The sequence below is a fragment of the Trachurus japonicus genome, chromosome 10 (genome assembly GCF_045865225.1).
Source record: "Trachurus japonicus isolate A0001 chromosome 10, Traja_1.0".
NCBI classification, from domain to species: Eukaryota; Metazoa; Chordata; class Actinopteri; order Carangiformes; family Carangidae; genus Trachurus; species Trachurus japonicus.
In genome coordinates, this window is record NC_140916.1 from 5278429 (window position 1) to 5292505 (window position 14077).

The 14077-nt window shown below is 42.5% G+C and overlaps 1 protein-coding gene across 1 annotated transcript; it reads left to right on the forward strand.

The window, feature by feature from the left end:
• The first annotated feature begins 589 nt into the window (after nucleotides 1-589).
• igfbp7 (insulin-like growth factor binding protein 7) lies at nucleotides 590-14077 on the forward strand. The gene is made up of 5 exons (XM_085789021.1): nucleotides 590-1065; nucleotides 2827-2936; nucleotides 4138-4245; nucleotides 12883-13009; nucleotides 13792-14077. Exons 1-5 carry the CDS (start codon nucleotides 618-620, stop codon nucleotides 13812-13814), a joined length of 816 nt encoding a protein of 271 aa, XP_085645147.1. The 5' UTR covers nucleotides 590-617; the 3' UTR covers nucleotides 13815-14077.

Here is a 14077-nt window from a genome sequence, read left to right on the forward strand (position 1 = left end):
AATGATGATGGCAAATAAAAACAACAAAGACACTATTATACAGAGGATAGATAACAGTATTACAGTAGTAGTGTATTACAGTATTACAGTAATAATAATAATATAGTTTAAGGCATTCTCTTAACTATAAAATGCCTTTATTCATTTTATAGTTAAGAGAGTGCCTTGGAATTTTTCTTTTGTTTTCTTACATCCTCGATCCCTTTCCAAAGAGCACCTCTATTTTAAACAACGAGTCCACGAAGCGCTTCTTTTTTTGAACATTTTTTAATAATATAGTTTATTTGTATAGCACCTTTAATGCACAAAGTGCTTTACAGGGTAAAATGATTCAGTAAAAGTCAATACAGACAAGATGAAAACATTAAAACATAATACATGCAATTTAAAGTTGACAGTTTGACAACAACAACAACAAGAAAGAAGATTAAAATTTTTTTTTTTTTTAAACAGTGCACGGAGCTCAGCCTTGGGGGGCGGGGGTCAGGTCTCAGGAGGAGGAGGAGGAGTCAGCAGCTGTACCAGCTCAGCAGCTGTACCAGCTCCTTCTGCTCCGCGGAGCTCAGATGGTTCAGACCGTCACAGAGTCCGGATCAGAGTCAGCAGGTCAGATCTCCATGACAACGATGACGTCCTTCATGCTGGTGCTGTGTCTGGTTCCGGTGCTCTCGAGCCTCCCGGTGCTGTCGGTGCGGGTCTCTGCGGGTTCGAGCTGCGGCCCCTGTGACGCGGCTCAGTGCGCGCCGCTCCCGGCGTCAGGCTGCTCCGCCGGATCCCTGCTCGATTCCTGCGGCTGCTGCTCCGTCTGCGCCGCGGCGGAGGGAGAACTGTGCGGCGGCCGCCGCGCGGCAGCGCGCCGCTGCGGCTCCGGGTTCGAGTGCGTCCGCAGCGACGAGGACAAGAAGAACAAGCTGGGCGTGTGCGCGTGCAAGAGCAACTACGAGGTGTGCGGCACCGACGGCGTGACGTACAAGAGCGGCTGCGCCCTGAAGAGCGCGAGCCTGAAAACCGAGGCCGAGGGCGGAGAGCCAATCAGCGTCCAGAACAAGGGCCGCTGCGCCACAGGTGAGTGACGTCACACCGGTCAGCTGCTACTGTCAGGTGACGTCATGACGTCACGTTTTATCTGTATAGCCCAGTTTGTCTCTTAGTTCTTTACAGCATCATAACAACATAATGACCTTTGACCTCTGACCTCACATCAGACCTCAGGTCAATTATCTCCAATTTAACTGATGTGCATCGACCTGTCAGTCACCTGTCTGTCTGTCTGTCTGTCTGTCTGTCTGTCTGTCTGTCTGTCTGTCTCTCTGTTACCTGCAGAGATGGACAGAGTACTCGACCGCAGTACTTGAGTACGAGTACAAATACTACTGGTCAAAATTTACTCCGTTACAAGTAAAAGTAGCTCAGTCGACATGTTAAAAAAAGTACTTGCTTTTAAAGGTACTTAAGCATCCAAAAGTACATGCTTTTAAATTTACTTAAAGTAAAAGTAAGAGTTAGAGTAAATTTATTATTTATTATTATTATTTTTCACATCAATGAATGACTATAATTTTTTCTAAATGAATTTAAGGACCTTTTAACTCTTGTTTCTCTTTGAAACCAGCTTCACTGATGTGCTGCTTTTAGGGGTTAGGGTTTCCTTCTTTGACAAACACAGCTTGTGTCCAATAGGATTTTAGAAAAAAAAAAGAAAGAAAAAAGAGCAGACCTGAAAGTAACGAGTACTTTTCAGCCTTCCTAGAAATTAAAGCAGAAGTAAGCGATCCGGTGGTTTTGGCTAACTTCTTGTCAGCCGATGGAGTTAGCAGTCCCCGCCCTCGTCCCTACGTCACCACATTCACGTGCATCCCTTGGCTGCACACACAGAGAGGACCACAATTTACGTACTTTCCGGACTATAGACGCACCTGTATAAGCCGCACCAGCTAAATTTTAAAAGAAAATACTGTAGGCTACATAGATAGGCCGCACTTGGATATAAGCCTCAGGTTTTCATGTTGTAACATGAGATATTTAAACAGAAAGACAGTATGAACTGTGCAAGTCCGCTCGCTTTTCCTCTGTTTTGGTTACGCTCCTCTCGCACATGTGCATCTGTTGACAACAAAGCCGGCGAAAAATCAATAAATGGAGTGGTGGATAACGTTACATAACGATGTTACGGCGTGTGTTTGTGTAGTCTTAACCGTCATAAACAAAAGATTACGGGTTACGGAGCGCGTTTGTGTTGCGGTGCAGAGACGAGAGCTGGGAGACCGGGGCGTCGTTCTCCATTTGTTTGAACGTAGCTGGGTGAAGTCCAGCAGCACTTCACCCACAAACTCTGCCTCAATTCGCATAATCTGTTTCCATAACAAAAAGTCGCATTTTCATTTAATCGATACGCTGACAAATCCACCCCCCCCCCAAAGCGTCAAAACTTTTATGCGCATTTACTGCCTTTTTTCGAATTTCTGGCGTTTCCATCCAAGTATTTATTCGCAATTTTTGAAAATGCGAATAAAAAAAGGTGGATGGAAACGCAACTATTGTTGTCGTAAGATATAACTATTTAAGACTTATATTAACACAAACATTCTGCTTACTTCTGCTTTAACTCGAGTAAAAGTAAAAATATTTGTCTTGGAAATGTATTCAAGTAAGAGTCATGAGTACCAAAGAAATCTAATACTAAAGCACAAATCCTCTGGATATGTACTTAAGTACAGTACTCAAGTAAATTTACTCCGTTACTGTCCACCACTGGTTACCTGTCTAACTCTCTGTCTGTCTGTCTGTTACCTGTCTAACTGTCTCTAACTGTCTGTGTGTCCTCAGCTCCAGTCATCGTCACTCCTCCAGGTGAAGTCTACAACGTGAGCGGTTCCCAGGTTTACCTGAGCTGTGAGGCGGTCGGCGTTCCCACACCTGTTCTCACCTGGAAGAGGGTGAGTGTGTGTGTGTAGTCTGGCGTTCTGACTTCAGTTTCCTGTTCACACTCACTTCCTGTTTCCTGCCGCTGGTTGAAACAATAAAAGTCCTGCGTGTGAACATGAGACAGGAAGTGACTCACCTGATCCAGAACCAGAGGTTAGTTCAGGTCTCTGATCCAATCAGTCAGTTAAAGGGATAGTTCAACATTTTGTCAAATAGTCCCATTGCCATAATCCCTATAGTCATAGCAGTAGGTTCGTTACCTTTAAATTGTCGGTGCAAGCTATTTTTAGAACGGCGGAGCAGAGCCGTGAGCTGCTCAGAGCTACGCTACAGAGGCTCATGGGATTTCTTGGTTTCCCTCATCAAACTCATCAAATACACAATCCAACAACTCCACAACGCTCTGGTGGACAAGTTGTGACCTGCACATTCACCACGCTATGAGATAACAACAGAACGTTACCAGACAGAGTTGTTTTAGAGGGAAATACAGAGACTGCTTGATGAAAAACTGTCCCTGAAGGCAACGCGCATCAGCGGTTTTGCATGAATTTCCCTCTGAAACAACTCTGTCTGGTGACGTTGTGTTATTATCTCATAGCGTGGTGAATGTGCAGGTCACAACTTGTCCACCAGAGCGTTGTGGAGTTGTTGGATTGTGTATTTGATGTGTTTGATGAGGGAAACCAAGAAATCCCATGAGCCTCCGTAGCGTAGCTCTGAGCAGCTCGCGGCTCTGCTCCGCCGTTCTAAAAATAGCTTGCACCGACAATTAAAGGTAACAAACCTACTGCTATGACTATAGGGATTATGGCAATGGGCCACTTTGCTAAAATGTTGAACTAATCCCTTTAAATGAACTGATGGAGTTTCTCTGTTGCCATGACAACATCAGAGTCAGAAACCTCATTCTCCTGCTGTGAGCTCATGGCGGCGTGCAGCCTCAGGTGTTCAGGTGCTGAGCCTCAGGAGACAGTAGGACGAGCTGCAGCTTGTCTCTGATTCGTCAGAGACGGCGAGCGAGGACGAGTCGCCGCAGGTCGACGAGTCTGAAGACACAAACAAGTCAACGTTAAAGGCCAACCATGTGATTGATGCAGTGACATCACCATGAGGCCAATGAGTTTTATGAATAACTGACATGAGGAGGAGGAGGAAGGTGTTGACGATGATGATGGTGATGAAGATGATGATGATATCATCTTCCTCCAGGTCCTCAGTGGAAAGAAGAAGATGGAGCTTCTCCCTGGAGACAGAGACAACCTGGCGATCCAGACCAGAGGAGGACCAGAGAAACATGAGGTCACCGGCTGGGTGCTGGTCAGTACTCTACTCTACTGTTTATTAGGGCCACGGGGCAAGTGCACCGGGCACTGGCCCCTACAGCTACTGTTATTTTGTGGATTTTTTCCTACATATTATTTTCGTCTTTCATCTTCCGGACGATTTTCAATTCGCTACTAGTCAAGTAGTATATCAAAACGTGCGGTTTGATCGAGATCGGTGTGCTGTTACTTTTCTCAACTGTTTACGAAAAAAAAAAAAACTGTGCAAAATTTTGCATTGAAGTCAATGCGACGGGCGAAAAAAAAGAGCGAAAAAGAACAATCATTGGAGTTTAACAAACGTCTACTGCTCAGGCATACTTTCACCTAGAGACTCCATTTAAACTTTAAACAGTAGACACAAGTCTTATGTATTGGTGTATTACTCCACGTTTTGATAGGTCATATGGTTTTTGATCAATCCCTGATCAATGATCATGATAATTTTTGGAGAAATTATGAGATTATAATGGGTGTGTATTGCACGGAATGTTCGTGTCAGAGTGTGTGACATCATCAGAGTGGGAGAGAGTCCAGAAAAATTCCAGATTTTTTCTCTTTCCACACTCGGCCCGGCCACAATTTACACTCTACACACATGATTTTTTCCAAATTTGTAGACAATCTTGTTCTGTCTCTCACCATGTGCTCAAAATATCAGAGAGACTTACAGAATTTACAGAATCAGCCTCTGAGTGCGGCCACGTTTGTCTCTGCTCCTCATTGACTCCAATACAAAGATTTTCTGAGAGAAGCAGAACAGACCGATGTGTTAAAACTGCCAGCGTCTCCAAAATATTTACTGTAGAGACACCAAATCGTACCAAATTTTTCAGGAAGTCCTTAGAGCACCGTTGATCTGTGTTTTGTTCTGATAGGAGTTACCGTTTTGTCACAGTAAGCCTTTTGCGAGACCAGTGCAGAGGCAGAAAATCGCTCTTTTTCTCCACGTTTCTGTCTGTCTCAGCCTGGGGGGCCTCTATCGTTATTGGCGACCACCTCAAGTTGCCGTGGTAACCTCTGAGCCTCAGGCCAGAGCTCGTTAACTTTATAAACAATCCACCTGGCGCTCGTTAACATGTTTAAAAACAATCCACCTGGAGCCACACACACCAACACACACAGGTAACGTACACATGCGTGCGTATGCGCGCAATCCTCTCCCACACACACAAACACACACAGGTAACTTCATGTGAGTAAAGAGATACACATGCACACAGACACACACAAACACCAGCACACAGGTGACTGACTATGATTACAGCTCCTCCATATTAGTGGTTATAGAAAGAGGATAATGTGTCTGTCTGATGAGCTCGGTCTTGACCTTAAGATCGTGGGTTTGATTCCCATGTTGACAGAGATGGTATGCCCGGCAGTAGCCCCCCCCGTGGTCCTATCGAAATTTCCCAGAGGAAATTTTCTAGTTAGGGCCGCGGGCAATCGCACCGGGCACTGGTCCCAACAGCTATGAAATAGCTGCAGGGACCAGTGCCCGGGCACTACTGTTATTGTGTGGATTTTTTCTTATTAGTGTGAATGCTGGAAGCATTCACACTATTGTTATTCGGTTCGGCCATTTTCTGCCTTTCTTTGTCATGTAACTAGTCCTTCATACTTTGTGCTATTTCAACAATTCAAATATCAAAATGTTCAGCCTTTTCGGGACAGGTGTGCTATGTCTTTTCTCTTTTCAACTATTCATACTTTTTGCAATATTCAACTATTTCTGATTTTTTTTTCCCCATAGAGAATGCATTGGAACAGTCTTGAAACTCTTCAAATCTTCTTACTTCTTTCAGCCTTTAAAGCGTCCACATACTTTCAGCTAGAGACTTCATTCAAATTCTGAGCTGTAGACAAACTTCTAATGTATTCATCCTGTATTTACAACTTTTTCATAGCTTGCACCGTTTTTGAGATAAATCCTTTAAAAGCACATGAGGATTTCTGACAAATTTCACACTTTTCAATGAGTGTGTATGGGGTTGGATCAGAGTGAGTGACATCATCGTTAGAGTGAGAGGGATCGAAAAAACATTCAGGATTTTTTCTGGATAAATTGCCAGCACGGCCACAAATTAAACTCTAGACACATGATTTCCTCACCGGTTTGTAGCCACACTTGTCGTGTCTCATTTAATGTGCTCAAAACAGCAGACAGACTTACAGAATTGTCTCTATGAGCCTAATTGTCCAGCTAGACCCGCTCCAGTGGCTCATCCACTTCAATATAAAAGTAGGAGCTGATTTTTTTAGAAAAGCAGAAATGCCCCCCTTTTCTACCTTGCGACGGCAAGAAAAGTTTTTGCCCTACAAACATTTAATGCACATGAATGTGCTCAGGAAGGTCTCCTTGCCCAGATGGTCAGGACCACATTCTGATAAGAGTTACGGTTCTCTTTTTTGGGAAGCTGCTCAGAGCTCAAATCTCTCTGCTCTGCTCTGCTCTGTGTGCAGTTGGTCCAGCTGTAGGGGCCAGCTCGTTATCAAAGTCTATAAATAGAACAGGTCAGGTGCAGCCTGGCTGCTCGTTAAGATGTTTTTAAACACAGCCCCACACACACACATGATAAACCAGACTGACAGAGGATGTCCACGCACAAACACAGGCATCACACTCACACACAGACACACACAGACACTCACACACAGTCACACATGCACACATACACAAACAGACAATTCCATTCCATTCTTCATTCTTCCATTCTTAGATAATAATTTAAAATATTTTTTAAATGCAGCCAGGGAGCTCTCTGCTCTCATGGGCTGAATGAGAGCAGGAGAAGGAGCTCAACTTTGTAACTTGCTGTTAAAGGGATAGTTCACCCTAGAATGATATTTCGCTCATTACTGTATCTACTCACCCTCATGTGGACTAAGGGCTGGAAGAAGTTTCAGAGTCCTCCGTCCCTTCTCTGAGTTACAGGGGGTCTTGGTGTAGCAGTGCATGTCCATATAACGGTTGTAAAGGGACACCAGAGCTCTTCGTAAAAAAACACACACAAAAAAACATCCAAATACCTCCATGATGCTCGTATGTAATGTCCGTCTTGTGCTGAAGCCCCAAATTGCGTAATTGTCCCGAAAAAAATTAAATAAGTCTATATTTTAAGCTTGTTTGTAGCGGAAGCTTCTCAAAGCTCCTCTTCCTGGTCCGTCCAAATCTCGCGTGATTCGCAGTAACCGCACTGACGCCGGCGCAAATCACGCGAGATTTGGACGGACCAGGAAGAGGAGCTTTGAGAAGCTTCCGCTACAAACAAGCTTAAAATATAGATTTATTTAATTTTTTTCGGGACAATTACGCAATTTGGGGCTTCAGCACAAGACGGACATTACATACGAGCAGCATGGAGGTATTTGGATGTTTTTTTGTGTGTGTTTTTTTACGAAGAGCTCTGGTGTCCCTTTACAACCGTTATATGGACATGCACTGCTACACTAAGACCCCCTGTAACTCAGAGAAGGGACGGAGGACTCTGAAACTTCTTCCAGCCCTTAGTCCACATGAGGGTGAGTAGATAATGAGCGAAGTATCATTCTAGGGTGAACTATCCCTTTAAGTGCTTTTTAATTCACCAAAAAATAGTCACAGGTCACAAAAAAGTCCTCTTCTTGCTTGGTGTGGCTAATTTCTGCACTTTCCTTACTTTTTTTTTAAGCATCATTGAAAAATCTCACATTCATGAAAGTCTCAACCTCTTTTGCACAATTCCACTGTAGGGTAGGGGGTAGGCTGGCTGCTTGTCAACCCCAAGGTCACTGGTTCGAATCCAAGGGAAGAACTCTTGTTATGTTATGTTGAATTCTGCTCTCCTCCACCGCCTTCAATTGGTTACAGGTGTTTGTTATCTCCTTGATTACTCATACCAGTTTGCAGCACATCATCACATTACAATGAATGACAACAGTCTTGAAAGCAGTGTGCTCTCTGTAGCTGAGTGGCAGAGTGAAGGATTTATGATCATAAGGTCATAGGTTCGATTCCTGCCTCAGTCATTTCACATCATTGCTTGACTTTTGATTCCAATTATTCAGCTGTCATTGGACAGTCTTTGATTCCTCATAGTATAAAGCTCATTGTAACTCAGGTTCTCTGTGGCCGTATGGTTAGTGTGTTAGGTTACCACTCATGGAGTTGTGGGTTCAATTCCTTCCATGGACATGTGTCTTGTATGCCATTCCGCATGTCTTTGTCAATTTATTCTGCTAATTCAGCATGGTTCAGCATTGGGTTTCAGCATTCACACGCATGTTCCGTTAGGAAATGCTGTTTCTAGTTATTAGTGTGAATGCTGGAAGCATTCACACTATTGTTATTCGGTTCGGCCATTTTCTGCCTTTCTTCGTCATGTAACTAGTCCTTCATACTTTGTGCTATTTCAACAATTCAAATATCAAAATGTTCAGCCTTTTCGGGACAGGTGTGCTATGTCTTTTCTCTTTTCAACTATTCATACTTTTTGCAATATTCAACTATTTCTGATTTTTTTTTCCCCATAGAGAATGCATTGGAACAGTCTTGAAACTCTTCAAATCTTCTTACTTCTTTCAGCCTTTAAAGCGTCCACATACTTTCAGCTAGAGACTTCATTCAAATTCTGAGCTGTAGACAAACTTCTAATGTATTCATCCTGTATTTACAACTTTTTCATAGCTTGTACCGTTTTTGAGATAAATCCTTTAAAAGCACATGAGGATTTCTGACAAATTTCACACTTTTCAATGAGTGTGTATGGGGTTGGGTCAGAGTGAGTGACATCATCGTTAGAGTGAGAGGGATCGAAAAAACATTCAGGATTTTTTCTGGATAAATTGCCAGCACGGCCACAAATTAAACTCTAGACACATGATTTCCTCACCGGTTTGTAGCCACACTTGTCGTGTCTCATTTAATGTGCTCAAAACAGCAGACAGACTTACAGAATTGTCTCTATGAGCCTAATTGTGCAGCTAGATCCGCTCCAGTGGCTCATCCACTTCAATAGAAAAGTAGGAGCTGATTTTTTTAGAAAAGCAGAAATGCCCCCCTTTTCTACCTTGCGACCCTGAGAAAAGTTTTTGCCCTACAAACATTTAATGCACATCAATGTGCTCAGGAAGGTCTCCTTGCCCAGATGGTCAGGAGGACCACATTCTAATAAGAGGTACGGTTCTCTTTTTCTGGGCTGTTTTGGGAAGCTGCTCAGAGCTCAAATCTCTCTGCTCTGCTCTGCTCTGCTCTGTGTGCAGTTGGTCCAGCTGTTGGGGCCAGCTCGTTATCAAAGTCTACAGTGCAGGTGCAGCCTGGCCGCTCGTTAAGATGTTTTTAAACACAGCCCCACACACACACATGATAAACCAGACTGACAGAGGATGTCCACGCACAAACACAGGCATCACACTCACACAGACAGACACACACAGACACTCACACACAGTCACACACACACACACACATACACAAACAGACAAACACACAAACACAACACTGTTCCACACAGTAAAATGTAAGCATGGTAGTCGCCATGGTAACTTCTGAGGGCAGGATGCCAATCAATCAGATCATTAGGGAGAGAGGAGTTCTGTGGCTTTCTGCACATTGTACACACAGACAGAGAGACCGTCAGACTCACACACCCAGACACACACACACACACACACACACACACACAGGTTTTCAGCTCAAATTCATCAGCCTCTCAATTATTTTATACTTTTGATGTAAACATCTCCAACAATTAATTTTTTTCTCATGAATTTATCTATCTATCTATCTATCTATCTATCTATCTATCTATCTATCTATCTATCTATCTATCTATCTATCTATCTATCTATCTATCTATCTATCTATCTATCTATCTATCTATCCCCCTCCCTATTTTTAACCCCTCTGTCTCCTTTTTTTCTTTCTTTCTTTCTTCTACTCCTTCATTTGTATTTTACGTAACTTTTTCTATCCTTCCCTCTCTATCCATCCATCCATCCATCCATCCATCCATCCATCCATCCATCCATCCATCTACCTCTTTCTATCTATCATCCCCCTCTCTCTTTTTCTTTCTTTCTTTCTTTCTTTCTTTCTTTCTTTCTTTCTTTCTTTCTTTCTTTCTTTCTTTCCTTCTTTCTTTCACTCACTCCATTTCTGTCTTTTTACTTCTTTGTTTGTTTGATTGTTTCTTTCTTTCTTTCTATTCCTTTTCTCTTCCTTTGTTTTTACTCCATTTCTTTCTTTCTTTCTTTCACTCCATTTCTGTTTGTTTACTTCTTTGTTTGTTTGATTCTTTCTTTCTTTCTTTCTACTCCTTTTCTCTTCCTTTGTTTTTACTCCATTTCTTTCTTTCTTTCTTTCTTTCTTTCACTCCATTTCTGTCTTTTTACTTCTTTGTTTGTTTGATTCTTTCTTTCTTTCTTCCTTTCTTTCTTTCTTTCTTTCTTTCTTTCTGTCCTTTTCTTTTTTCTCTCTTGTTTCAATCTTTCTTCCTTTCTTTCTTTCTTTCTTTCTTTCTTTCTTTCTTTCTTTCTTTCTTTCAACAATTTCTTCAGCTCATTCAGCATTGCTGGAAGCATTCACACCATTTCCATTCTTGGAAATGTTTTTTCTAGTTATTCTCCGTCCTCTTCCGGACGCTTTTTCGATTCGCTACTAGTCCTGCAACTCGAAGAGTTGCAGGACATATTATATATCAAAACGTGCGTCTTGATCGGGATCGGTGTGCTATTACTTTTCTCAACAGTTTACGAATTTTTCGCGACGTAGTCGCGAAAAACTGTGCAAAAATTTTGCATGTAAGTCAATGGGACGGGCGGAAAAAAAAGAGCGAAAAAGACCAATCATTGGAGTTTAACAAACGTCTACTGCTCAGGCATACTTTCACCTAGAGACTCCATTTAAACTTTAAACAGTAGACACAAGTCTTGTGTATTGTCGTATTACTCCACGTTTTGATAGGTCATATAGTTTTTGATCAATCCCTGATCAATGACCATGATCATTTTTGGAGAAATTATGAGTTTATAATGGGTGTGTATTGCATGGAATGTTCGTGTCAGAGTGCGTGACATCATCGGTTAGAGTGGGAGAGAGTGAAGAAACATTCTGTATTTTTTCTGGATAAACTGTCAGCACGGCCACAATTTTCACTCTACACACATAATTTTTTCAGAATTTGTAAGACAAACTTGTTATCTCTCATGTCATGTGCTCAAAATATCAGAGAGACTTACAGAATTGACAGAATCAGCCTCTGAGTGCGGCCACGTCTGTCTCTGCTCCTCATTGAGTCCAATACAAATATTTTCTGAGAGGAGCAGAACGGCCTGATGTTTTAAAACTGCCAGCGTCGCCAAAATATTTACTGTAGAAACACCAAATCGTACCGAAATTTTCATTAAGTCCTTAGAGCAACGTTGATCTGTGTTTTGTTCTGATAGGAGTTACCGTTTTGTCATGCTAAGCCTAAATGTGAGACCGGTTTAGAGGCAGAAAATGGCTCTTTTTCTCCACGTTTCTGTCTGTCTCAGCCTGCGGGGGCCCCTATCGCCGTGGTAACCTCTTTGATCCTCAGGCCAGAGCTCGTTAACTTCATAAACAATCCACCTGGCGCTCGTTTAAATGTTTATAAACACAGACACAGCTAAATCAGACTGACACAGGATGCAGCTACTAACTAACTATGTGTCAAGTCAGTCACACACACAGACTCTAGAGCCAGCTTCATGTGAATACAGTCACACACACACACACACACACACACACCTTCATGTGATTAAAACACAGTTAACGTGCAACAGAATTTAAACTTAAACCATGATTTAATCTGGTTTTAAAGTTAAACCTTGTTGGTGTCACACACACACACACACACACACACACACACACACACACACAACACACACACACACACACACACACACACACACACACACACACACACACACACACACACACACACACACACACACACACACACACACACAGACACACACACAGTTAACCTAATGTGGTTACAGCTCCTCCATATCAGTGCTTATAGAAAGATGATCATGTGTCTGTCTGATCAGCTCTGTCTTGCGCTTAAGATCGTGGGTTTGATTCCCATGTTGACAGAGATGGCAAAATCGGCAGTAGCCCCGCGGCCCATTCAAAATTTCCCGAGAGGAAATTTTCTAGTTCTACTCTACTGTAGTGTCTCCATCTTTTCTCTGCACTTATATTGCTAAATTCACCTACAACCATAAATAAATAAAATCAGACACTTTAGTCTCCACTTCCAGCTACTTTATATCAGATTCAGCGTTGTTACTAAGTTTGGCTTTTCCATGATGTTCTGAGCCAGTGATGGGATGTCTGCTGTCACTAATGGTAACTAGCCTGTAGTGTGTCTTTGTCTTGACAATGAGCAGAGTTGAAGCGTCTCTGAAACGTCCTACATGAAACCCCCGCCCCCCCGTGGATCTCTGGCGCCCCCCTGTGGGCGTTCTGTCCTCCAGTTGAGAATCTACTGTACTGAATGTACACATAAAATATATATAAATGCATTACACACATGCATTTACCGTATAAAATAACAATAACTTCATTAATCAGTATGATGTCATGTTGGACCAATCAGATTGAGCTCCTGGTTTGTCGCTGCAGATCTCTCCACTGACCAGAGAAGAAGAAGGAACGTACGAGTGTCACGCTGCCAACGCTAAAGGTGAAGCCTCGGCCGTCGGCACCATTCACCTGGTCCAGTCCCTCGATGACATCATCGTCAAAACAGGTAGTGACATCATCAACAAACAAAGTCATAAATGCAACAAACAAAAATGACGTCCTGACGCTAATAAAGGAAAAGAAAGATGTTTAAACATCAACAGTTAAACGTTTCATTTTATACATTTAAAGGAGCATTATCGCAAATCCAAATTCTTAATTCGGCCACTAGATGGAGCCAGGCGGAGCATATCAGATATAAACAAGTGGGCAGCTGTCAGAGAGAGAGAGCAGCCTCGTTTAGCACCCCCCCCCCCCCCTCCTCCCTCCTCCCTCCTCCCCCCTCCTCCTCCACACCAGGCTGAATGCCGCAATCGCAGGAAAAAGAAAACTCGCTAGTGGAAGCGGCAGCTATACGTTGCGCACAACCACAACAATGACAACAACAGCAACTGCAACTTCCTCCTTAATAACGCTGAGAGGACTGCTGAAGAAAGACACGGGACGTGGAGCCAAAGTGTTCTACTGCTACATTACAATTTACTGTTGCATTTTTCCGGTTCGGAGGTCGGATTTGCGAGTTCCGAGTGCAATCGAACGCAGCAAGCGCTGGGCCGGCTTGGATCATAACAAAGACAAATGCTGCATTTGCCCCACGGACACTATACTGTTGGTGATTTTTTTTGTAAATTTAGTTATGGCTCCCCCCGACCCATCTTTTGCATATTTCAGCTTATTTTATGCTATTACTGCTGTATTTGCGATAATGCTCCTTTAATTAATTAATTCAAATAAATATGTAAATTCACAGGAAGTAATGATTTGACTAAACATGTTTTTTCCTTTCAGTGACGAAGGAAGATGAACTGTAATCAGCTGATCAGAGATCAATGAAGACGATCATCTTTCTTTTCTTAATCCTCAGTTGATTCAATGTTTATATTCAGGGTCGAGGTATTTTTATTATTTTTAATGTTTGAGATTTTTACTCATGTATTGTTTTTGACTGACATTAATTAATCAGGCTTTTATTTTGAAGAGACACAAATGATGATGGTCTGGTAATTAAATCATTGATGCAGATCACCGTGGCAACAGCACTGATGTGTTTATCTTTGTTTTTATTTTTTCTGAT